General features: G+C 33.9%; 3 protein-coding genes across 13 annotated transcripts in view; 2 read left to right on the top strand and 1 right to left on the bottom strand.

Moving 5' to 3' along the window:
* The window catches only part of LOC116165890 (CTL-like protein 2), a 25,868-nt gene extending 5,078 nt beyond the window's left edge, over window positions 1–20,790 (bottom strand). Inside the window, exons 1-7 of one of the 5 annotated variants that reach the window (XM_031480626.1) lie at window positions 20,586–20,790; window positions 20,457–20,525; window positions 7,197–7,273; window positions 849–971; window positions 638–798; window positions 422–593; window positions 107–288 (exon numbers count right to left, since the gene is read on the bottom strand). In XM_031480626.1, coding sequence (XP_031336486.1) covers window positions 107–288; window positions 422–593; window positions 638–798; window positions 849–971; window positions 7,197–7,230 — 672 coding nt within the window. In that variant the 5' untranslated portion in view covers window positions 7,231–7,273; window positions 20,457–20,525; window positions 20,586–20,790. Of the gene's footprint in view, window positions 1–106; window positions 289–421; window positions 594–637; window positions 799–848; window positions 972–7,196; window positions 7,274–12,131; window positions 12,156–20,456; window positions 20,526–20,585 lie in introns of those variants that run through there. The other 4 variants (XM_031480625.1, XM_031480627.1, XM_031480628.1 and 1 more) reach the window with 4 other exon arrangements.
* Window positions 3,989–25,279, top strand: LOC116165895 (casein kinase II subunit beta). Of its 5 annotated transcripts, none has more exons than XM_031480636.1 (5): window positions 3,989–4,109; window positions 21,230–21,305; window positions 21,358–21,460; window positions 21,523–21,714; window positions 24,601–25,279. In XM_031480636.1, exons 1-5 carry the CDS (start codon window positions 3,991–3,993, stop codon window positions 24,897–24,899), a joined length of 789 nt encoding a protein of 262 aa, XP_031336496.1. In that variant the 5' UTR covers window positions 3,989–3,990; the 3' UTR covers window positions 24,900–25,279. The 5 variants fall into 5 exon arrangements, with proteins under 5 accessions (XP_031336496.1, XP_031336495.1, XP_031336499.1 ...); XM_031480635.1 differs by having other exon boundaries at window positions 21,520–21,714; XM_031480639.1 differs by lacking the exon at window positions 3,989–4,109 and adding an exon at window positions 20,901–21,021.
* LOC116165896 lies at window positions 14,733–15,664 on the top strand. Of its 3 annotated transcripts, XM_031480642.1 has the most exons (4): window positions 14,733–15,011; window positions 15,055–15,178; window positions 15,239–15,320; window positions 15,404–15,664. In XM_031480642.1, exons 1-4 carry the CDS (start codon window positions 14,802–14,804, stop codon window positions 15,567–15,569), a joined length of 582 nt encoding a protein of 193 aa, XP_031336502.1. In that variant the 5' UTR covers window positions 14,733–14,801; the 3' UTR covers window positions 15,570–15,664. The 3 variants fall into 3 exon arrangements, with proteins under 3 accessions (XP_031336502.1, XP_031336501.1, XP_031336500.1); XM_031480641.1 differs by having other exon boundaries at window positions 14,733–14,993; window positions 15,055–15,320; XM_031480640.1 differs by having other exon boundaries at window positions 15,055–15,320.

The following is a 25,279-nucleotide window of genomic DNA, read 5'->3' as shown; positions in this document are numbered from 1 at the left end:
CATTGATTCCCTAAACCTATCCCACACCCCCTTATGTTTTGTATAATGTTTCTGCTTAATTAACACATTTTTAGACTTACTGTGTATAATCAACAATAAGAAATACCTTAAAATCACGATCATTATCTGAGAAGATATTTATAATACTTTGCGTAACTAAAGCCAGCCATGAATTGGATGACGCAAGACGGTATTGCATCAATTTAACTTCATCGCCATGTATTCTACTGACATCCAAATTCAATAAGTTCATACGATCGGCAACATTATATAAACATCTTTTAAACACTGTGTAAAAGGAAATGCATTAGCAACATTCATAATTACTTTATGTTAAGCTACATACACTTTTACAAAGACATTTCCAAAGGGATATAAGGGAATAACTACTTCGGTTTTGACAGTTTGACACACAACTTACCCGATTCACTATGCAAATACCATCTGGCACATTTTCCGTCTGACACTAACCGAAACGCTTCATCTTTTGTTCGAGGTACTTGTACATCATTTGTACAAATCATATCTTCAGGCCGATAGTAATTTGTGGTATCTAATAAAAATAAAGTTTGTGGACATTGTTTAACACAAACCTACAAACAAGTTGACCATAAACAAGTGAGAGAAGTACACTTACTTGTGGTGTATTGCAACCAGCAAACGGAATCGGTTGTAGGCACTTTGTGAGGTCAAAGAAAAACAGATAAGGCTTGTCTCTCACATGGCTATCTAGGCCACATCTAGCGCCTTGCGAATCTACTGGAACTAGCAGTATATCTGGATTACCTTGCATAAACGCTGGAAATAAACACAGTTAGTTAGTTAAACCATTTATTATTAGTACAAACCGTATAGTCCAATACCAACCCAGCAGCCAATGAAGACTAGAAGTAGAAACAAGCATAGAACATCTGTACAGGACCGTCTCTTGAGAGGTCCATTGAAGTCCGGATCATAATGAATAGGTTCACCTGTAGACACATACACATTATCACGTCATATTCCTTTAAATTATTTTTGTTAAAAGAAAACTTCACATCCTGCCAGTGTTTTTAATTGGTAGTGGGTAGGTACATGAAAGTGTAATAGATGCTAATATGATAATTGCATGAAAGTACAATCATCAAGCACCTAGCGTTACTGTATATGACTATGTATCTCAGTTTAAAATTAGTTGCATAATATCAGATAAATAATTAACCACTTGTAAAATAGAAAACATTAATGTAATAAGGCAGTAAGAGAAACCATTGCATTCCTCTTTAATGAGCACCAATTATATTTAACGACTAGTGAACATTGAATGTAGGTACCATATCGGGTTGAATATCTTCTGCGATAAACATGCATTTTATTATATTCATCATCAAAAATTTTCAATTTCCTATACTACTAATTAAAGGATTCCAAAATCTATTCTGTCACTGTCATATTTGCTTTTAGATAGGTAGTAAACCATAAACTGTTCTGTACTTCATGACAAACTGGATTAAAAGCTCATAGTATACAGGGTTCCCACTATGTACCTATGGTATATAGTATTTATAAAACTTTTATCTAGAAAACTTTCGTATGCATTAATTATGCTACCTATCAGTTGTTTGTCGAAGGGATGAAACGTAATTGATGCTCGAAAGTATTGCATATTTGGCAGTTAGTTACATTCCCATATTAACCAGAGAATAACAGAGACATCCACAGAGAATGTCTCCTCCACCTCTGTGTGTAAAATACTGTGGCATTTTTTTGATTCCACTTGAAATAATGTGTAATTAGGTACGGGTTAATATTTAAGTTAGTGGGAAATGTAGTAAGTTCTAAATTGTAGTCATTTTATTAAAAAAATCCAGGGGGTTTGCATGATTTTGCTCCTTTTAAGCTTATTTGATTAATTTATCGTCGCTAATTTAAAGTATTGAACACCCCCTACCTTTATAGCAAGGAGTGCACAAAGTACTCTTTGCCTAGTCTCACAATCCCTTTGTAGAAAATGTACAGCAAACTTACATTTTTTTTCTGCGGGATTCGTTTTTAATACTAATGGGAACAGTAGACAAAATACCAAAAAATATACCGAAGACTACAGTCTTGCCTCTAAAATATTTCATTCCCCTTAATTTAATGAAAGTAGCGTACATTTTCTCATTTTTGCCAGCTTTCCAAGTTATAATCCTTCATAATAAATACAATTCCATATCACTGAATATAATCAAAGTGACATGTAACATTTTCCCATGTGCTAGTTCTTCCGGTTGTAATCTTTTAGAACTACCCAGTTCTCAATCAATCTAAGATAGTCGACATTTTCTGAAAATTAAAGGCAAGTCTTTGCTTTGGTCCACTGTATCACTGTATTATCTATATTTATTAAATGAATCCCCCAGAAAAAAGAAAATTGTAAGTTTTTTGTATTTTGATTTTCATTTCTATAAGATAAATATTAGTTTCTGTTGGTAGGTAAGTAACAAATATTAGTTAATAATTCCTAAGAGATGTTTTATTTAAACAAATTAACAGAGAAGAGTGATGGAATAAATTATGTCTGGTATTATCGTTTGCAGCGAAGTGTAAGCCTGTGTGACTGCTTCAGTGCTTCTCCTTAGTTTGTTGAAAAAATAATTTTAACGAAAAATGTACAAGTGCCACATGTTTTCTGGGTATTTTTTTTCTGTGGAATCGAATGTCGAGATCAAATTTGAGCTATCCTCTCGTGCCTCCTCAAATGCCACACTGCCACCAGCGCCCGGACTATATGTATACTTCTTAATAAATATCACTGTATATAATACTTAATTATGTTTATGCTGAGGTCATGGTTAAGTATAGTAGTAAAGCATTTATTGGCGTGATAAAAATAGTTAGTTATTATATACCGAGTTATATACAATATATATAATACAAAACTTTATTTTATAGCAGAAGCCATATAAATTATTGGAAAACTTCTGACAATTCTGAGTTTAATGTAGACGGCAGAAATAGCAAGCTTAGGTTCTGCGGTCGCGGTGGTCGTTTCCATAGAAACCGCATTGTCATATGTTCAGAACGTAATTATATCGTGCTCCGGGTCCCATTTGAAATAAGAATGACTGTCATTAGAATGCATAATCATCTGTTTCACTTTATCTACTTTTACGGTTAAAGAGCGACCAATTTCAAGCCTATTAAAATGTCAATTTAACATCTATATAACTATAAAATAAAAGTATATTATTATGGGTTGAAATTGTTTACAAGGCTTTGTAAACGTGTGAACAATGACTTTCAACTATTATTAATACTCTGACTCACTGATAAAAGATAAAATATAAATTTTGCACCATTCATGTTGGATTGATGAACTGATAAAATACATGTAACTGTCATGAGAATTTCCATTTTGATTAAGAACTTAACAGATTATTAAATTATCATTATTTATTAAAAACCTACTTGTAAATAATTTACCGATAATTTCCGAAACATTGTCCTGTCCATATATTATGTATATTGTATTTACACCAGATATAATAATAATTGATAGAGTGGCAAGGGAGCATAGAGAGGGAGAGGAGACTGGTACTAAAAATGAAAAAACAGAAAAACTCCATTTTACACCGAAATGTTAACATCGTCCCGAATCTGTACGTCTGCTTTTGATTCCCTTGCTTATGCTAACTCATACTAACATGCTAGTTCCCAAAATGCCAAAAATTCATTAAAAATACCTCTGTGTTCAAAATTGGCCTCTGATTTTTACTTTAAATCTAAGCAGATGTTTACGCTTCACTTACAGAACTTAAACAAATTAAATTCCAGTAATTTTTTAATCCATTCCATGATTAAACCAATTAGAGTTCAAAAACGGTAACATTTCGAACGTAACTAAACAATAATCTTTATTTATTAACTCAAACCAAAAATAAGCAAACACAGGAATTGGTAAATGATAAAAACAGCCGATTATGGTTAATTAAAAACGTTCAGTTTTGTTTAGTTTTAATATTGAAAATGCATTGTCGATGTCGTTTCGTGTCTGAGAAACGCTTTGTAACAAGGTGTAAGTGGATTTACAATTCTTTCTTCAAGAATTTAGTGTCGCCGTTTAAAAAATCTGTATACTCAGACAGGTAGGTACCTAATTATACTTTCCATTAAGTTGTGTGATAGCACAGTCGTGTAGATACTTGAGTTTTTCCTGCAATATTAATTAAATGAATAGTCATTAACCTACTGAGAATAACGCGCCCGAGAGGTTGCTCTGTTATCAATATCACAATTTCTGAAAAAACTTTAGATACTATATGAACTTCTACCTACTAGACATTTATTTTCGATTTCCGATCCACGTTATCTATATGCTTGCGAATCATGATGGAACGCAGATTCGAAAGTCGTTCACAATGTTCTCGAAATAGGAAGTCTAAGGGTAACTGGAATTTTATCCATAAAGTGACTAGGTTTATTGTACCACATAATTTTACTTTGCCTTGTTATTGATGTTAAAATATCACACAATGGTAGTGTTACAAATGATTAGTCACCGGCGATAAGGAATTCTCTAGACGCTTTTTGTTTGCCATATGGCAAATTGAATTGGATTTAATCTTAGTCTTAACATCGTTGTCAAAGTGATAAATAACGAAATACACACTCGGGTTAAGTTTTATAAATGTATCTGCAAGTAAGACATTGAATTGCTATAAATCGAATCTACTAAGGACTGTTATAAATTCATCAATGAGTAATTTTCACGTAATTAAATTTACGTTATAATATAGTGCAATTTAGTCTGTTTATTGTGTTCCGAGTGCACAGTGGCGCCACCAGGAGATGGGTCATGTGGGCTCTGGTCCACCCGTAGTATTGCTCGGCCCCCCGCTCCCCTGAAGAAATTGCGGATTGCGCCGTGAATATGGTCCGCGAATCGATTCACTTTTTTTCTCATTTCTCCAAATTCACTTTATTTTGATAATGCATATGCACAGTTTTTGAATATTATCTTGATATATAGAGTAAAATGGGCAAAAAGTACGTACTTGATTTTTCCATCCGTTATCACTTACCTACCATAGTATTACATTTAAATAATACGATATTGCGTAAGTATTACTTATTCAATGGTATAGTACTAATAAATAGCGTATTGACTTTTCACGTCACCTTACGTATCAAATTTTTTGAAAATATTTTTTGGCGTACTGAGCAAATTCCGACCTTTGCCCTACTAGTACACGCATACACTGTATGAAGTAAACAGAAGCAGGATTCGATTTTGCCATTTAGGTATGCAAACTGCTTTGATTAATAATATCAAAGCTCTTTGATAATACGAAATAAATAAATTTTCCTACGACATTCATTGAAAATGACATATGTCGTACAATTATGTTTACTTGAAAATTGACAATTTCGCTCACTTATGGCAAAATGTAACGGAAAACAAAACGCACCCGTGTGATTTGCTTTCTCATAAGATTTACCATATATTAGAAAGCAAATCGCATGTTACGTTTTGCTTTCGTAGTAGTCTAATCTTCGTGTAACATCAACGTAGTAAGCGTACGTCAAACTTTAAAATTGTAATTGCGATTAGTTTATTCTTGAATTTATTCCCTTGTGCTACGCGTTTAATTCCTTACTTAATTTTAATGGCGAAAAGTGATTCTTCCATGGATGTAGAGTGTACTCCACCCAACATCAGGGAAGAGGCAAAATCCACTACACTCGAATTACTACCAACTAAATTGCGGCTGAGATATGAAAAGTAGCGTACGTCTAATAATATTAGTAAATTTCTGGCAGAAGCTCCAAACGACAAGTACCTCTTTGCTAAAGTAATTATAACAATAGTTCGTTGAAGAGAAATTGAATCTATTTCGTATTTTTAGATAGTTTTAGTAGTTGGTTCGAAATAAAATAACTTTTGTTTCATTATGTAAGTAGATTTTTGGTTGTTGTATGGAGAGTCGTAGGAAAAATAGTGTACATGACTCGTTTGAAAGCCACTTTTCACACTCGTGTGATTGCCACACTCGGCTTCGCCTCGTATGGCAACCTTCACATCTCGTGTGAAAAGTATCGCTTTCAACACTCGTTACGTAATATACTATTTCGTATTTGTAAATTCATTTTTTGATACTCATCTTCTCCTACATAGTACACGTCTAGAGAATTATGGCCCAGCCTAAAACATATTGGTCCCAGGTTGGTCAACCCATTGAAATAATACTAGCGGCGCCACTGTGTATGCAAATATAGGTCAATATGACGAAACTAATACCTCCCCACATTCACTACATTAAAACGTGTTCCCTTTGGGAAAACCAATGCATGCGATCCCTTCCCATAAAAGTCATATTATAGGTATTATTATCTCGATCCCTACTTCATTAATATGCATGCACTCCGTGTTTATATGTTTATCGTTAAGCTCCAAACTACAAAACTTTGTCCTAATCATATTATTTGTTGTTTTTAACGTTTACTGCTAATGAATCAAATTCGTCATTTTTAATTCCAACTCTCCCGAAGTTATCATAAAATCAAAATGTTTATAAAATTCATTGTCGAAGCCTAAAACCTAAAAATATTTTCAAAGAAATTACAAATTGTTATGCAGGGTGAGTTGCAATTTTTAAATAGAACCCCCTGTATATTGTTGCATACTTCCTTCGCATATTTCTTTTAACACAAAAAAAGTTTAACTTTGACCGTTCGGCGTATGTTAGTGCATTTCATGATTAGTAACACTACAGCGTCACGGCTTAAGTATTATGATAACTGCGATATTCAATTTTCACCTCGATTTTCTTTATGGAAAAATCACGATTGCGGCTAAACGACTCATTTTAGATACCTATCATATGAATAATGTAATACATAAAGTCACTTAGTCACACTAAATTTAACCAAGGAATGGAAATATGCAATTATCTACAAAGTGTTCTATTTAAAAAAAACGCAACTTTGATATAAATCACCCTGTGTAACAATTGCAATTTTGTTGAAAATATTTTTAGATTGTAGCCTGAAGAGTTCTTCAACATGCCCCGACAATGTATTTTAAACATGTGCGTTAATAAACCCACGCACTAATGGCCCATCCTGTATATGATGTTTTAGGTAGAAAAAATATATGTTATTCTGAATAACCTTACGCAAATTAACCCATTAACAATTCTACAAGTGTAATAAAAATATATTTAAATACTCACCATAATCACTAGGATTGTGTTTTTTCACAGCCATATTTTACCATTTAATGGAACCTCTGGCTCGGAATGTACGTTAACTGCAATAAAATATACACAATTATAAAAAAAAACAGGAAAAAAGGACTATAGAATACTTGCGCATTGCCGGATAGCGGGCAATATTGAAACATGTTACTGATTAGATAAGAATTCATTAGATAGCACCGATCAAAAAAAGAGCGGTACACAACTAATCCTTACTTAGAGACAAAATACGTTTAAGTTCGGTATCAAACCTGGTTTTGCCATACATTCACAACCAATGCGTAATTACGAAGCGTATTCTAATATGAAGGTGCCACCTAATAGTAGGTACCTAATGGTATTGGGCCGTAAGCATACATTTCTGGAATAGTCTCTGTAGGTGAAATCTTCGTGTCGCGTAATTGTTTACTGTATGTCATAAAAGCAAAAGGTGAGATAGGAAGTCGAGAAGTAATTTTAAATTCTCGTTTAAATTATAATATGTAGCTCACTGTGTCCACTGTCCAATACATGGGGATCCCGGAAACAATAGAACATACGAAGATGGTCAAATTATGAAAACGTTGTGCAATTAAAGAGTAATTATTAATTATTTATGATGCTGTAGAGAAAACCAGAAAATTCGGATTTCTTCCGAAGATATGCCAGAAAATCCGAAATTTGCCGATTTTGTTTTATTTTTTTTCTGATACAAAAAAACACTTTCATTGCCACTATTTTGAGCTCTACAAGACGGCGTTGAGAGATTTTAAATACAACGTTACGTTAAGGAGAAATCATCAATTTTATTTTTGTATATGGCCCGTAAAAAAGTACATACTGTATTGAGTAGCATTTTTTATTAAGTAGATGTACGGTACGGTAAAAAAAAACAAAAGTTGGAAAGTGTTGGCTTCAACAGGATGGTGCACTCGCGCACAACGCCCTAATCGTGCGAGAATAGCTATCGAACATATTTTCCATTTTCCAGGAAATGTTTTTTATTACGGCATTGGCATGACCGTACAATTTTGCTCCTTCTGATATACAGCATTCATATACCTCTATCTCTAATACATCATGATTTATTTGTTTTTTTACTCCACGTTCACCTTTTATGGGTATACGAAATAAATCGGTGGCCTTGACGTCTATTAAGAATACTTTGATTCACTTCATAATAATAATAATAATAATAATTTTGACATGACACCCTTTTTCTTATGCAAGTATGTTTATCTTTATTTTGTTCACTCTGTATTTTTAGAATAAAAAGGAGAATACGAAACATGAATAAAAAAGGATCATGCCATTTCAAATAACAAAATTAATATTATCGACTTCCGGTTTGAGTAGAAGTGTCGCCATCTTTAAATAACTTTGGTCCGATCGAAAAATTAGGAACTTTTATGTGTAAAGTTTGAGAAAAATATCTTGAACGGTATTTTTCGCTCCACTACCTCGTAAATTTAAACGACCCGGGCATGGCGCAAGGTAGAGGCATCCATCAGAGATCGGAGCCATGAGATAATTATTTAAAAAAATAAATTGATTATTTATACCGCACAAAAAGATTCTTGTAGTTCCAATTAGTCCGCATCTTCACCACTTTCCAAGTTTTTTGAATTCTTTAAAATCTTTCATTTCTCCGGATCTATTCAGTTGCAGACCCTTGGTATCCTTTTATTCTTTCTAAGTCTTCTTCCCTTCTTCCCATCGTCCGTTCTTTCATATGTTACATCAGATTCTTAAATTGTGTTTTTCAGTTCATTCAGGTTCATATTGTTCAGGTTCTGCAAACCCATCGGATCTTTTAAAGTCATCAATTCATCAATCTTCGAATTCATTCAGACCCTATCGATGTATCGGATTCTCCGTTTCTTCGAATTTTTCATAGATATTTTTCGGTTTCTTCACATTCTTTAAAGCGTTCGGATTTAGGATTCTTCTGTTTCTTTTGACTTGGATTCTTTCAGTTCAGTTCAATTTCATCAAACTTCAGACTCATTGCATTCCTCAAATTTCGGATCCTTCCCATTCTGGAGTTACAAATTGTTCGAATATTAATTTCTGATTATTCGCACTATTTCGTTTCTTCAAATCCACGAAACGGTTCAGATTCTTAATATTTTCTGTTTGTTCCGTTTCTGCTGATTCTTAATGATTTTAACATGTTCGGTTTCAGCGCACTTCGAAGTCTAGTTTTTATAATTTTCAAATTAAAGTAAAATAGTATAATTTTGTAAACGTTAGAAAACATTTTACTTTCACATTCGAATAGGAGTTACCTAGTCATCCTAGCTAGAGTCTCAATATTTGCGTGTTTCTTCATTAATCTTTTTTACTGTTTTACTATTTACTATTCCCTTTTTAGTTTTTTAGAAATGTCCCCAATATTCCTGACCCTATAAATGTTACATCATTAAACCGGATTTTCAAAAGTTTAAAAACTAAATTCGGTTTTGTTATGTTCATGCCCAAAAATACCGCGACGCCAAATTTTTCCCCCACAGGGACGCAGATATGAAAAAAATTAGTTCGACTTTCCGTAACACGTACACGGACGGATGGAATTATTACATTGTCATCAGTGTTTCTCTGAAAAAAAATTCCAAATATGGGTTTTATTATATTTAATACTAGTAAATGTAAATCTCTCCCCAATTATAGGCAACCACACCTAATTAAGCAGTAATCAGTAAACAATCTCATTAATCTAGCTTGCAATAAATTTCAAAGGCCAGACTAAATATAAATAAGTAGGTACAATAGAATATAATTATATGAAGGAAATATATGGTAAGTGCAAAACCGCATAGATAATTTAACACGTATCTAGTCTACAGATTATTAATAAATTGCAATACTCAGATCGGTAGCATTAGTAGCATAATTAATACTCACACCAACATAAATTGTTAATTAGATAATTTTCAGTGAAAAAATGTTGTTTGCACCTATATATGCATTAATCTGGATTTTTCGGCATTCGACTTTTTGGCATTTATATGCCATTTTAATATAGGTACACATTCACTTGAATTCATCAAAAGTTACCTTCTTAAAGTACTTTAATAGCAGCTTAGTGTTTTCTTTATTACTGTACGGCTAATAGACGTGCTCTTTTGGAAATACTTAAGCTGAAAGCATTACAGAAAAAGTCGAAGTTGAAAAACCTCAAATAAGTAATAAAAGCAGGTAGTTTAATCATTTGGTTTTTGAACAGTTTCTTTGGAAAGAGAAAGCACGCATGCGGTATACAACTCTTCTGTAATATCTTCTATCTTTGATCTCTATTATAGAACACATTTTTTATGTTGTCAAAATTAAATTGAGGAATAGAGGACGAGTATAATTTAAATAAAAACGCAAAACGCTAAGCATTGACATATTTTCTCCGTCAACCTCAGCTATGGACCTTAAAAATCAAGAACAAGTGAACAACGCAAATGAGAATACAATAATAAAATTTTGTTTTGTAAACAATGGGCGTCAACAATTTAAACGACGCCGATGTGCTCCAGACGGGAGCGTCAGACAAGTCGACGACAGTTTAACGAGCGTCGTCTGGAAAAGAGATATAAGCACGAAAATATAGTTCCCTTTCTAATAATAACGCCAAGAATTTACTTATTTACTAAACTGTAAAGCCATTGAATAAATCGCATTCAATGTACATTAAACCTGAACTATGTACAATGTTGTCAAAATATTCTACATATTTTAAAGTAAAGCGAAGTTCAAAATAAAATTACCTACTTGAGGGAATGGGATTTAACTTCATCAACAAACGAAAGATATTCCTACAAACAGTCCATGGATTTTTTGTTTCTGATATCGTGTTCTTGGCACGTATAAATGGGCTTATACAGGGTGGAAGTTTTGTCTGAAACACTGAATTTATATTTAAAGAAACTTTACGGTATAAAAGAATTATAAAGTTTGCTACCAATCTACGTACCTTAAATACGTGGTCAGTGGCGTACTTCTGGTCTTCTGCAAGGTTAATTTTTTAAATAGCAACTACTATATTGTCATTATAGCTTTTAGCAATAGCTTTAGCATAAAAGGTGTGCACTTTAAGCATATGCAATAGAAAATAGTAGTTGGAGTTGCTATTTTAAAAATGTACCCCCTTGACTATGCAGAAGTACGCCACTGACCACAAATTTAAAATACGTAGATTGGTAGCGAACTTTTGAAAAATTGGATACCATAAAAAGCTTCTTTTAAAAAAATGTTGTTTTCAAGTTATAGGTACTCAGTGTTCCAGACAAGATTTTCGCCCTGTATATTAATTACATCTGCCCGTCCCCCGGTTAAGCCTCATGCATTCTTCACACTAACACGTAATTAACCCAGAAAGGCACTAATTCGAACAGTCATAAGTATTCATGTTTATGAATGTAATTTTACTATGACCTTTGGTAACCACAGTCTATAAGCGCATAAAGAGGCCGAAACACACAATTACCAAATTAAATCCCGTGCAAGTCTTGTGCTAATGCATAAAAAATATAGTTTGATTAGGTACAGTACGTACTTACTCGGTGACAATTTTCCACAAAATACTAGACGACAACTTCCATATCCATTATCTCAGGGGGTATGGTTATCGCTATCTTATTCACAAACAAAATTTTTTATGTACTTTGTCGACACACGATATATACAGGGTGTGTTTATAATAACGACTGTGCAAAATAAAACTAATTTAAATTTATTTCCTGTACTGATGATGCCGTTAAACTGACTCACACTTTCAGTCAAAAAACAACTAAATCCAAAACCGTTACCGCGTGATGCGTGCGCACTATCAGCGCTATCCATCTTTGTACATACAACATAATGTATAATTAATGACGTTTTGATCCCACTTATTTCCACTTCTAAAATTCGTCATGAATCTAACCACTATTGTTAATAACTTACCTATCCTTCAAAATTGGACTTCTTTCTTATTTTAGTCATTCTTCTGCAAATAATGAAATAATTGATCTTACTTACTATTGTGTAAATAACATTTTTCAACATATACAGAGTGTTACATTTGAGGGGATCAAAACAAACTATGTTGTTCAAATAAACTGAGGAGCGCAAAAGCTACTCTTAAAAAAACTCACAAAAATTGCGTTTCTTTTTTTACCCGAGAACAGTCCGACGTATCGAGACTGATGACACGTCTTCCGATGGGCTATTGGATATGTCCTTTCTGATTTTGTAAATTTTGTTTCCAAAATTCCTACTCCAATATGGCGCGCCCCAACTAGGGGAATGATCAAAAAATTAATTTCGACGAAATTACATTACCCGCTTAAAACAAGTAATCCATTCATCTCGTTCTAACTTTTGAAGAATTCACTTTCTCATTTCACCTTATTAAAACAATCGCATCCGTATCAAATCTCCACCTTAACGTTGATGGGGTTAATGCCAAACAAGTCAATTTCAGGGTGTCCCAATGTCGAGGGTGACCATTGGGATCTCGGAAATTGTAAGAGATACGAAGTGTCTTAAAATATTTATAACGGTGACATCTTTAAAATAATTTGGCAAATTTAATGCCTTGAAATTTTCCATTAAATTAAACCTTCCGATATATTCCTTGCTCACTCCAAATTGAATGCCAGCTAGATATAGCTCTGCACAGAGGCTTTTATTTCATAGCCACCTTCGAGGCCACCTTATACTTTTTGCGCAAATTTTGCGTTATAGTTAAATGCAGGGTCGTATTAAAAAAAATTAAACCGAAAAACTGGAACATCAGACTTAATATATAATTATGCCACCTGGTAAGGGAGAAAAAGTTACAATAAGAAAGTGTCATTTTCAAAAATCTTTTCAAATCACCCTCGAATTTGGAACACTCTGTACGTGCAACCTATACACTACTTAGTTCTATAGTTCTAATATCTTCACGTAAATAAAATTTTAAATTCGAAACCACAATGAAAAATTCAGTTTTTATTATTAGTGTGCTAATATAGAACTAGTAAAAACTTCTGATTCTTGGAAATTATGCGAGACTTTAAAACTTTATTTTGTGCTTACATGAAAAATAACAGTTCTGAAGTATGTGCATCGTATGATATATGGTGTAAGAGCACAATACGAAAAGTGGAGGCCAGTTAGTTAATACAAAAAAAATTATCAGAAAAAGGCAGTGCCACTTGACAGAACTTGTTTATGAATTTTCCAAATACCGCTATGACCAATATTTTTAAGCTAAGGAAAGGTGTAGGTTCGTGCAAATACATACATAATATTATACAACGTGAACAAAACCCAATTAAATTTTGAAAAGCTAAGAACAGATGCGCCATATCTTGGGGTAGGAATTTTAAAAAAATCGAAAAGGGCATACACAATGCAAATTCTCAAAACACATGAAATTCTAGAGACTTTTTTAAGGGTGGCTTCCAAACGAAACAATTTTTATCGCCTTCTATCACTCGATTTTTATGGCGCAACTCAAATGTAACACAAACTCTAAGGTTAATTATTACTTTAACCGCCAAGGAAATTAATTTGCATAATACATTCATACCAAAACATATTTTTAGAGTATAATTATAATAAATGTTTAATAATGTTTTCATTAATTATCTTGAAGCAGTAAATGAATAAAAAAGGAAATAAAAAGAATCACATGTATTTTAAATATTAATTTTATTATTTGTAGTTTCAAAAATATTTATTATAACATGCATGACATACTCCTACTCGCCTTGTTCATCATGAAATTGTATGTTATTCCTTGCAAAAGCTTGTTGGGTGCTCTATTATCTCTATCTCAGAATAGATAGTGCATAATGAAAAGAACCAATTCATTTTGAGATGGTAGCAGAGTGATATTGTATGTAGGTACATATTTTGTTTCGTGTTTCATATAGACCAAAAAGTAAAGTATCGTCAATATACTTTTCATAAACGGATGCATGTTGAATCAAGTGATATTTTAAGATACAAAGAAAGCAAGACCTCATGGAAATATCGGCATACGGTTTTTCCGAGGATTTTCCAGAACATCAAACCGAAATTGTAAATGAATCTGTTCCTATCATTGTGAAAACTCTGTATATACCTAATTGGAATCAACTTCACAAATGTTTTGTCTATTTTTAATTTGAAGTTAATGAATTTTCAGTTCGTTGAGTGGTCTATCCCCATTTCGACTTACACTCCTTCGTGCGCCGCTCTCGGAACAGGTTTTTTTTGCATCGACATTTCCCGTTCTTTCGCTTCTTTCGGTGACATTCCATAAATTTCTGTTTTCGATCTTCTCTTCGATATCTTCCAACCAAAGTAATAACCAAATAACGGTAGAAGCTGTCACGACTCACGTCTATTGCTTCATTAGTTCTTCGAAGTTAACCTCTTCTTCATACTTCTCATCAAGTGAAAAAGGCAAAAAAAGCGAGAGCAAATGTTCTGCTTGGTAGTTCTACCACTATCGAATGAAAGTACGTAATAAATTATCCACGTGATCGTTAGACCTTAGACACCGATGGCTGAGCGTTGTTTCAAAACACACAAGCTGACAAGTACAATTCGCCTAATGCCAAAATTGACAGTGCAAGAAATAATAAACAAAATTAAAGGATGGGCCGTGTTTTACCAATTGCAGCGGCTTGTTTCTTGAATGCAACTGGAACATACCTATTTAGAAACCCCGCGGATTCAGGTTGCCTTCCTTATGGAGCATATTTGCTGTTTCTCAAGGCCGTTTTTTGTTTACTTTGGAACATACCTTCAAACCCCCATCCCTCGTGTTTTCGCAGTCTTAAAAAACCAGTTAGGGAAGTTATGGAGGTAATATGGCCTGAAAGAACCAATGGCAACTTTTACATTTCAGTTTTTCGTTGCCGCTCTTATGGTTGAACTGCTTATGTTAGATTTTTGGTGTCCTCTCCAATGTAAATTTACGACATTTATAAGTACCATTCCGGACCATGTGCACGACGCTTCAACTTTAATTGGTATAGATGGCACTGTCGTGGCGGATCACTTGGATATACTACAATCAGACGTGGTTGTAGGTGCGAGCAGTTATGGGCTGAGTTTATTTTTCTTACTATGCGCAATGCATTCGTGCAGAGTGGTCGACTTAAGATTGCTTAAGTAAGTCAAAATTCAACTGCAATACTTTGCACGTTGATTCCGTTTCAATGTATACCAGAGCGAAAGTGTTACTTATTTTACAGACGCGGTGTACGTGTCTTTGGGAAGGACATTGAAAAAAGGATAAAGAAATATGCCAAGCGACTCGTATCCTCCGTACACAAACATGGCCTCAGACATTCCTTGCAAAGTAGAAAACACTCAAGTGACACCCACCTCTACTTGTCCACCGACTCAGAAAGCAATTAATGCATTTGTCCATCTTAGATAGTAACGTATTCTCGCCATCGAAAGAAACCATTAGAATTACCCATATAAAATAAAATTCGCATGATTCTCTGTTATTATTTATATCAATTTTCATAAAACATTTTCGGGCTATTTTTCAAAAATAAGTAACGCGTTGGAAGTCGATTCCTCCATGTAAGACGAAATCTACCCACTGACAACTTGCAAAAGCTCGTTAAAGACTCAGAGCCCTTCCAGTTAGGGCGATAAGAAACCGTTGTGCAACGAAACATCATCAGGGCGATTTAAGGTTTGCAAGAAATACTGTTCTTTACAGTGTATTTCAATGAAGCAAGCAAACGAAAGGAGAGAAGGAGGCTATGCAGTACGTCTCCTTGGGATCGTCATTTGGTCAATTCATCTGATGATTTATGTTCCTCCATAGAGCCATACAGTGTAACAGCATAGAAGAAATTTCCTCTATCCCTCGTAACTGGAAGGGAAATTAGCGAAGCCAGACGAGTGGTAGTATCTTTATCTCTCTCACCCTAGTAACATTAAATTCATTGACAAATTTCGTGCTAATAAACAAACTGGGCGCGATGAGAGTGAGTGAAATAGTTATACCTACCTACCACCAACTCATTCTGTTGCATGGTTTCAACGATACGCATTTGTGGCAGTCGCCTATACCGGTTTCCCTTCCAGTTACGGTTGTTTATAGTTCAATGGTAACAGTATACTTTATACAAAAAATAATATGTGTTCTGTAAATATGCACATAAAAATTCATTGTAAAATAATGAAAGTGGCTGATAAATGAGATTCAGCTGCTAGACCAAATTTTGATATTCGTCTACGTATAGCTCAAAAATTCGCTAAATTTTAACGAGACGATGCGCCACGTTTTCTTTGATGCAGCTGTCATTAATAAAGTAAGCGTACAGGATATTCCATTTGGGAGAATTTTACCTCCGTAATTGTTGGTGGTATCATAAAAATTCTAACCTAAAAAGACCGCACATTAAACTCTCTTTTCAAAAATATGAAAGTGAAAATATTCAGTATTGATTCAAAAAGGTTAAAAAAAGATTTTAGAAAAATTTAAAAAATCAATAATCTTTTTGAAATGAAATATTTGTGTATCTTTTTGAATCATTTGAAGTTTTTTTGATTTTTTTTAATATCATCCCATTCATCGTATAGTATAAAGACTAAAGAGAGAACTTAATGTCGTACCTTCTATTTTAGAAACGGTCTCGGAAACTGCAGATTATTCAACAGGTGTTTAAACCTCAGTTGTTTCGGCGCGCTATAAATTCAAATCATACAAGTACAATCGGGCACTCGGGCGGATTCGCGAAAACGCTTAAAAATGAAGAGAGAAGGGCGAGCGAAGACGAAACGATGTGCGAGAGAGTTGAGTTAAGCATGCACGAGTTTTACGCGCACTTATCAATTTAAAAAGTTAAAAACCAAATCAATCTTTGGGGGCCCCCATCAGCCGGTACAGCAGCTCACCGAAATCAGCCACTCAGACACTCCAGTTACGTGCCCAACTTTTATTTATGTATTTGTATGGTTCGGGCGGAAATTATCATTTAACCAAAAAGTATATCTTATGGTCCTTCAGTCCACTAATTACAAAAAAATGAAGTTAAAATACAAACAACAGGCATTATAAAGTCACTGTTGTAATATACATTTTTCGATATCTCTTTTAACTAAGAAAATATAGGGTCGTTCTGAAATTGATTTTTTGGTTTTTCCCCGTATCATTTAAGTGAGCGAATATTTTCGAATTTTGATTTTACCATTATAAGTTTGACCCAAAAGGAGCACATGGCGCCTATATTACTTTTTTGACACCCTAAAAAATTTACAATTATTAGTTTATTATTAGTTTTATTATAAAAACTGCGATATTCAGTTTTTAATGGACCTCTACTTTTTTTAAAAAATAACGGATTGCGGCTTAACGACTCATTTTAGATATCGTATGTAATTAAAAAATTGACCAAGGTATCGAAATATATATTAATATAAAGGGGGTTACATTAAAAAAGGCATCTTTGATATAAATTACCCTGTGTAACAATTGCTACTTCGTTGAAAATATTTTCCGATTGTAGCCTTAGAGTCCTTCAACATGTCCCGACAATGAATTTTAAACATGTGCGTTAATAAACGCACAATCTCGCACCCACACCACACACTAATGGCCCACCCTGTGTAGAGCGATTAAAAAATTCAGTGTGATAGTTAACAATGGAAGTTTAACTGTGAACATACCATGTAACTGACAATTCGCTTAATTATATACATACACACCATTGAACTATACAGGGTGATTCCTATAGTACCTGCCTACGTTTGGGAGCGTGTAGGTGGTGCGTAGGGGAGTATTTTGATATAGGACACTTGGGGTCGGAAATCTAAAATAAGGGTGCCAGAGTCAAATTTACCTTCTGGAATTTCGCGCCTGTAGGTAGGCAACCCAACCGGCCGGCGGTGCACACGGAGCGATCTCAGGCGGCGATGTGTGGCTGACACTTGATCAGAATTTTGTTTAAACCCACGAAATCCCGTCTGCAACGACGCGTATCAAGTGAATAAACACTATGGCAATAGTATAATAATAGTTGGCTAGATGTAGGAAGTGCATTGAGAACAACGGTGGCCACGTTGAACACTTGTAAACGTTATTGCTTTTGACTGTCGTTTTCCCTCCTTCCCTCCCATGTCGCTTCCTCGCGCTAACTCGCTCTGCATCGCTCCGCGCGAAACGTCGGTCGGTTGGGTTGCCTACATACAGGCGTGAAATTCCAGAAGATAAATTTGGTTCTGGCGCCCTTATTTTAGATTTCCGACCCCAAGTGTCCTATATCAAAATACTCCCCTAGGCACCCCCTATACGCTCCCAAACGGTGGCAGGTACTATAGGAATCACCCTGTATACTCTGTATAGTTCAATGATACACACGAACGTTAATAAATTGACAGGTCCGTTTGACAAGTGAATTGAGGCTCGTTCACGACAAACACCGTATCACCGCCACCTACGACGCTGAATTTTTTGAATCACTGTCTCATTTTGTGCTTATTGATTACTACCTATATCAGGAGTTTGTATGTGAAAACATTAATATTTTTCCATTTCTAATAACATAATACGTATTACTTGCAAAACAAATACTGAATTTAAATTTGTATTGTTTCCCAAAATTTATATGAAACAGACCTGCACGTCACTGTTCTTTTTATTTTCGCCCTTGTATCAATGCTACTGCGTGCAGATAAACCCATACATATTATCGTAACCCTGGCACGTAATTGCATCGGTCAAGAGCAAACTGACCTGTACGTTCATAACACACGGAATAAAGCTGAAATTTAAATTTCGTAAGAGTGAAATGCAGTAATGCAACACTATATTTGGTTTTCATTTTCAAATATGTACTGATAAAATATATATTGATACTCCTTAAAAAAAACTCATTACGAAAAACTTTATTACGCCTCTGCAGCGTTTCCAAAATTATTCCTGTAAATAGGTCATCCCGCGCGCAACAATGTGATAACGGCTTAGATAATGAACATTAATTGATAGTTCATGTTGTAGCTATACTACGTACACTACACCTACCCCAAATATGTATTCGTGAAATACTAAATTGTATTATAGCATACTTTATCCTTGCAACGGTGCCATACTGTCTAGTAAACATATTGCCCAGCATATTGCGTACTTTCGCCCTGATTAAAACTCATAAAAGAAATATTTGTTTAGATTTACCGATTTATCGAGTCATTGCAATAGCAATTGGGCAAATGTTTTTCAACTTTCTTATTTATGGTGATATTTCTTTGAAATTTTAACCAGATGCTTTTAGTAAAAGCACACGTATGGCAAAATGTACGCATGCGCAGGATGCGCAATGCTAACTTCCTTATTTACATATCGTGCTTACTTACGTAAACATTTTTTTAAATTATACCTACAGGTGCTTTTAGTAAAGTCACAGATATACGTATATCTGTGGTAAAGGCAAACATATCGCACATTGAAAAAATAAGATGAGCGAATGCGTCGATTGCGCAATGCCAACTTTCTTATTTATGGAGATATTTCTTTGAAATTTTAACCATAGATGCTTTTAGTAAAGAAATACATAGCCATAGCTTTTTGGGGAGTAATGATAAATGCATGGAAAATGTGATAAAGTCACTCGTAAAATTAATAATAAAAAGCTCATAAATGAAATTCAAAAATTTGCTAATAAAATCAAAATGCTAAATTTAGTCGCGCAAAAAACTCCAAAAAAGTGATTTCCTTAGGTTCAAAATTTTTTCAAATGAAGCACTGAGCCAAAAATTCGTTATTGCAGCCCGCTTTGGGCCACTACGTTTATTATTAAATGCACTAAAATTGTTAAAAATGAGTTACAATTACAATAATTACAGAATAATTTCAAAAGTGTAACAAAAATGCGTCATACTCCGATTAAGTTTGTGACTTAAGAAAACTAATCATAATTTGTCGAGCACAAAAATAGTTTACTATCCGCCTACAATAATCATAAATGAAAATCGCGCGTTTTGCATTTTACAGTTGATATCAACCAATAAGTTGAATTGGGATGAAAAAAAATGAGTGTTAATTAGATGTTTAATTAACCAGCAAGTTTGGGCGATAAACATTATCAAGCAAACAAAGAAATTGTATAATTTACAAGTCGAGGTCAGCGAGATATTTATTGTTGCAATTTTTATTATGGAACTAGACGAACTTCAATTCGAAATTTAAAAACGCTAAAATTAAGCAGGTACAAAAACAAACAATAGAAATTTAAACCCGTTCCTCGTTTCGCTACGTAAACCTCGGCACGGAAATTTCGTAATATTTACCTAGGTAGGCAGGAATGTCGAAACACGGTGTACTTACACCGTTGTCGAAACTGACAACAGTTGAACAGTCTGCGTTAAAAAAACTACTAAATGCCCGTTCATTATTATTAGTATTTTAATGGTACTTACCAATTTACGTGTCATCATGCGTAAACTACACAAGATTAACGCGTACAAAGTGAAATCAAGGGACGAATTTTGTAGTACACTTTCTGCTACGAAACCTGAATTTCAATTGCAATGAATGCAAGACCAAACCAAAGAGAGTTATAAAATCAAAAGGTAGTGGAGGCAAGGCCGTCGTACGGTTGGTTAGCGTAAATATCTTTGAATTTGACCGTGATTATGCGGTCTAAGATTACCTCCTGTATTAATGTCAACCAAATTGTTTAGCAAAATCTTATGAGAAGACCCAAATAAGGCAAAAAATTGAATATTTTTAAAATCCCCTCCATCATTCCCTTGTTTATTTTTTAAACGTCACAAGATGGCGTTGGTTACATTTCCCTTTTTGTTGTAGTCGTAGATGTAGTATCGTAAGCGTGGCTAATAAAGGTACAAAAAGGTAATAAATACGTCCTGTCCGCCTTCTGGTAGCCGTATTTTAGTATAAAACTTCCCTAATTATCTCACTCGTGTGCTTTCCCTAAGGGAATATGCAATTAAATTAATACCCTAGTAGTAGTAGTAAACATAAGTTGTCAATGAATTTTCAGTTGCACACCCACCAACGCGTTAAATTTACGTTTTTAATTTTCTCTTTCGTTTTATAGAAAAATGAGCAGTTCTGAAGAGGTTTCGTGGATTTCCTGGTTCTGTGGATTAAGAGGAAATGAATTTTTCTGCGAGGTAATGTATAAAATAGTACAGAAATTTGCATAGATGGAGGTTTGGATTTCAGGTTGATGAGGACTACATACAAGACAAATTTAATTTAACGGGTTTAAACGAACAAGTTCCACATTATCGTCAGGCTTTAGATATGATATTAGACTTAGAACCAGGTATAACTTCCGAATCTTTCTTTTTTTTTAGGTTAGGTATATATGTGCATTTTATTTAGTAGATGACGAATTAGATGACAATCCAAATCAGTCGGATCTAATAGAACAAGCTGCTGAGATGCTTTACGGTTTAATACACGCTAGGTATATATTAACTAATAGAGGAATTGCGCAAATGATAGAGAAATACCAATCCGGCGACTTTGGGCATTGTCCGCGAGTATATTGTGAATCTCAACCAATGCTACCCTTAGGTAAGTGTAAACATTAGACATATCTTAACTTGCCCATTTTCCACAATTTGGTATAAGAGCATAAGCGATCAGTTTCTAACCAACAAGTACGTTAAGGACCGTTTTTTTTGTTATTAGCTTTGTTCGCGGATGGACTTCTGAACGAATTCCAGATCAACGTAAAGCGTAAATCCCAAATTCGTTAACCGCGAACGCTACTATTTAGACTGTGCGTGCGTATCGTTCCTGAACTGGTTCAGAATTGCATCCGCGAACAAAGCTATTGTTAAATCTATGTGACAGATATCTTCCATGGAAACATGTGTAGGTTATCAAGCAGGTGAGATTAACCTCGAGATTAACTGGCTCTTAGTCAAATATGTAAATCAAAGAATAGATTCCTAACGTGAAAATATGCACTGCATTTAACAGGGAGGTGCAACATACACTAGGATGTCAGTGCTTATGTTATGATTAAATCTATTTTCCACATTTGACAGTTCATTTCCACGGAAACAAATGTATTGACATAGGAGGTTATCTATAACATAAATTTAACTGATACATAAGAGCGTTGAATAAAAACACTATAAGAAGTCTAACATTGGGAAATAAATCGTAGTGGATGATCCATAAGCGTTAAGCTTCTTATAGTGTTTGTATGCAATGATAAAAGACAGGTTTGTGGAGGTTTTTTGTAGCCAAATTGTATTTCCCTTAACAGTGGGTACAGTGTTTCATTTCCATCTGTTTGAATCGAGGTTTGAATATAGTCCGCCATCTGGTTTCTTATTACAGTTTTAACATTTTCCAAATGAAACCATCGAAATGCTATTTTTAAATTAATTTATTTTGCTGCTTATGAATAAAAACCTTTTTTTTAAGTCAAGGTGTATTAATTGTATGGAAATGAATATATTAAAAAATTCACTGATGAAGATGGGGGCAATTATTTACTTTGTAGACTATAATGAGTATGATGATTATAAAGTATAATATAAGGTACATTTAAATGTAAGCATTAATTATTGAATTGTGTTTGACGGGAATAAAAGTTAGTCTTTGATCCATCAAATGAAAGAGCAGTTGTTTTAATCCATAGAGTTCAAAATCCTCAGCAGAGTATGATAGAGTTGTCGATATTATTCTGGTCCTGCTCAAATACAGGGTGTCTCAGATCGAGTGGGATTGCATATGTAACTTTGTTGTTATCGAAGATACGGATTTGGTTAACTTGGTGCAATATTTAAAATTCCATTTAGACAATTTGAAAATTCCTCGCGAATGAAGTTATCAAAAAAACACTAAAAATTGCTGAATTTCAAAAAATTAAATGTTCGCAACTTATGAAAAAAGTTAGTATGGAAGTTTCCCGTTTTTATAGGATAAACTCAAACATGATCAACTTGAAGATGACATTATTGACATATGAATATCGCTTTCTTTTTTTTACATGAGTAGGTATCATGAATTGTTGCTTGATTAAAGAATCCTTTCAATATAACCTATGATTAAACAGATAGCAATAGCTCGAATAATAGTAAATTAGTTATGTATAATAATTGATTCTTTAGTCGATCTAAGTGTTAAAAAAAGAGCAAAAGGCACTTTTAACCATCTAAAAATTCACTATTGCGCCAATTAATAAAAAAAAGTTGCTGCAATATTGAATTGTTAGATCTTTCAAACAATGTTTTTTTTTCTTTTTTTTAACCACAGACCTATGATCGACTAAAGTTTAATTATTATATTGATTACAAAATGAACTAAGCCTAAGTACGTGATTAAAATGTAGTAATAATTACTTCCATTAATATTCTTTGATCAATCGTCACATTTTAGCGCAATTCCACAAAAATCAAAGAAAATACTATTGTGTCACTTAGTCCGCCCGTCTCTCTGTCCCTACGGCTGTGTCACTATCTTAGGTTTTCTTCACAATTTGGTCCGTTATGTTGTCAAGATTTCCAGGAAGGAATTTTTTTACTCTTATGAGAAATGTTATAGCATTAAATCACTTTTTGCATTTTAAGCCTTGATTAGTCTAAACTCACACGTTTTAGCAACCATTTTGGACTAAAATTTGAAATGTGTTTCTTTTAGTCATAAAAAGGGGCAACTTTGCTCCCATTTAACCTACACTGTGTCGTTCATCATTAAGGAGATCCCAATACTGCCGTCCTAATCAAGAAGGCAGTATCTCTAGTTTTTACTATACTTAGTTTTCCTCCTGCTATGGGTTTCTTTCACTATATTTTAGATTATATTAAGAAGAATAATTTCAAAACAGTTCAATATTTTGAGAATCCATAAACATTTTCATAGTGGTTCAACTCTGTGTACACGAAATTCACCATTTATCCCGTAAATAAGAAGCCACGAATTTGAACCACCGTGTACATTGCTTATTTGTGACTCAGTTCTTCTGAAATTTCAGTGGAAGGTAAATTGAAATCAAGGATTATAAACTTTTTGATTTGTGGACCACTTTCTCTGAAATTTTAACTGAAGATACTGAATGAGTGCCACACTGATGTGGACGAAAAACGAGTTTTCTTGTCTTACATTGTTCTGAGTAATAAATTTTCAAAATTCAAAGCATTCTGCAAAAAAGCTGAGAATAGTTATTAATGATCACATCTAATTCCGTATTTTGCAACGACATTTTGATCATTAAATTCAATCCTAATCTGCTGTGATCATCTATACAGAAAGGAAGTGATTCAGCTTACTGGATGTGTGGTCATTTATGATTTAGGAATTTGGGAAATTCAAATTTTGATTAAATAATAGAATTTCCCAGTGTCTGACCTCAGGTATCCCATAATTGCTTTTGCGTACCTTCACATTTCTCTATCCTTCATCCATAAGCTACTATGTGTCTTTTAACAGAAGTACTTATTACAGGCTTATCAGATGTACCTGGAGAAGCGATGGTAAAATCTTACTGTCCGAAATGCATGGATGTGTACACACCTAAATCTTCTCGTCACCATCACACCGACGGAGCATACTTCGGAACTGGTTTTCCTCATATGCTTTTCATGGTTCATCCTGAATATAGACCAAAACGTCCAACAAACCAGTTCGTACCAAGGTTATACGGCTTCAAAATTCACCCTTTAGCATATCAGCTTCAACAGCAAGCTGCGTCAACATTTAAAGCACCCATGCGTGCAATAGGTTACAATAACGGCAAACGTTAAACAAAAATTGTAAAAAAATGTGTATTATTATAACTGAGCTGCAATAATTTTACCTATTTATATATTTAAAATTTTTTTTATTTATCGATCTCTCTATTATGAGGTTATTGTCGGAAAAATTAATGCAGCTTGAGGAACTATTGCGGAACATTTTATTTAACAATCTGTTTATAGTAGTTTTTATTTCCATAAAATTAGTGAACATCTTTGTAATTTGTAACGAATACCAAAATTCTTCTAAGAATGTATTAACCAATAAATTTACATGTAATAAAATGTTTGTTTATAGAGTAAATTTGCAGTGTATAAGTATATACATTGCACTTTATTACTTTAAGTTATAGCTATTTTTTTCAATAAATAAACAAGTACAAAAGTTT

Source organism: Photinus pyralis, unplaced genomic scaffold (genome assembly GCF_008802855.1).
Source record: "Photinus pyralis isolate 1611_PpyrPB1 unplaced genomic scaffold, Ppyr1.3 Ppyr1.4_LG3a, whole genome shotgun sequence".
Taxonomy (NCBI): Eukaryota; Metazoa; Arthropoda; class Insecta; order Coleoptera; family Lampyridae; genus Photinus; species Photinus pyralis.
Note: the sequence above shows the minus strand (reverse complement) of the source record. Positions and strands in the feature narration are given on the sequence as shown.

What these genes read in the sequence shown, in the direction of transcription:
- LOC116165895 (XM_031480635.1), top strand. Translation starts at nt 3,991, where the DNA reads ATGCATTGTCGATGTCGTTTCGTGTCTGAGAAACGCTTTGTAACAAGG. An exon ending in AAATCTGTATACTCAGACAG is followed by an intron (nt 4,110 to 21,229) that starts GTAGGTACCTAA and finishes TTCGTTTTATAG; the next exon opens with AAAAATGAGCAGTTCTGAAG. An exon ending in GAAATGAATTTTTCTGCGAG is followed by an intron (nt 21,306 to 21,357) that starts GTAATGTATAAA and finishes TTTGGATTTCAG; the next exon opens with GTTGATGAGGACTACATACA.
- LOC116165896 (XM_031480640.1), top strand. Translation starts at nt 14,802, where the DNA reads ATGGGCCGTGTTTTACCAATTGCAGCGGCTTGTTTCTTGAATGCAACT. An exon ending in CAGTTAGGGAAGTTATGGAG is followed by an intron (nt 15,012 to 15,054) that starts GTAATATGGCCT and finishes TTTACATTTCAG; the next exon opens with TTTTTCGTTGCCGCTCTTAT. An exon ending in GTCGACTTAAGATTGCTTAA is followed by an intron (nt 15,321 to 15,403) that starts GTAAGTCAAAAT and finishes CTTATTTTACAG; the next exon opens with ACGCGGTGTACGTGTCTTTG.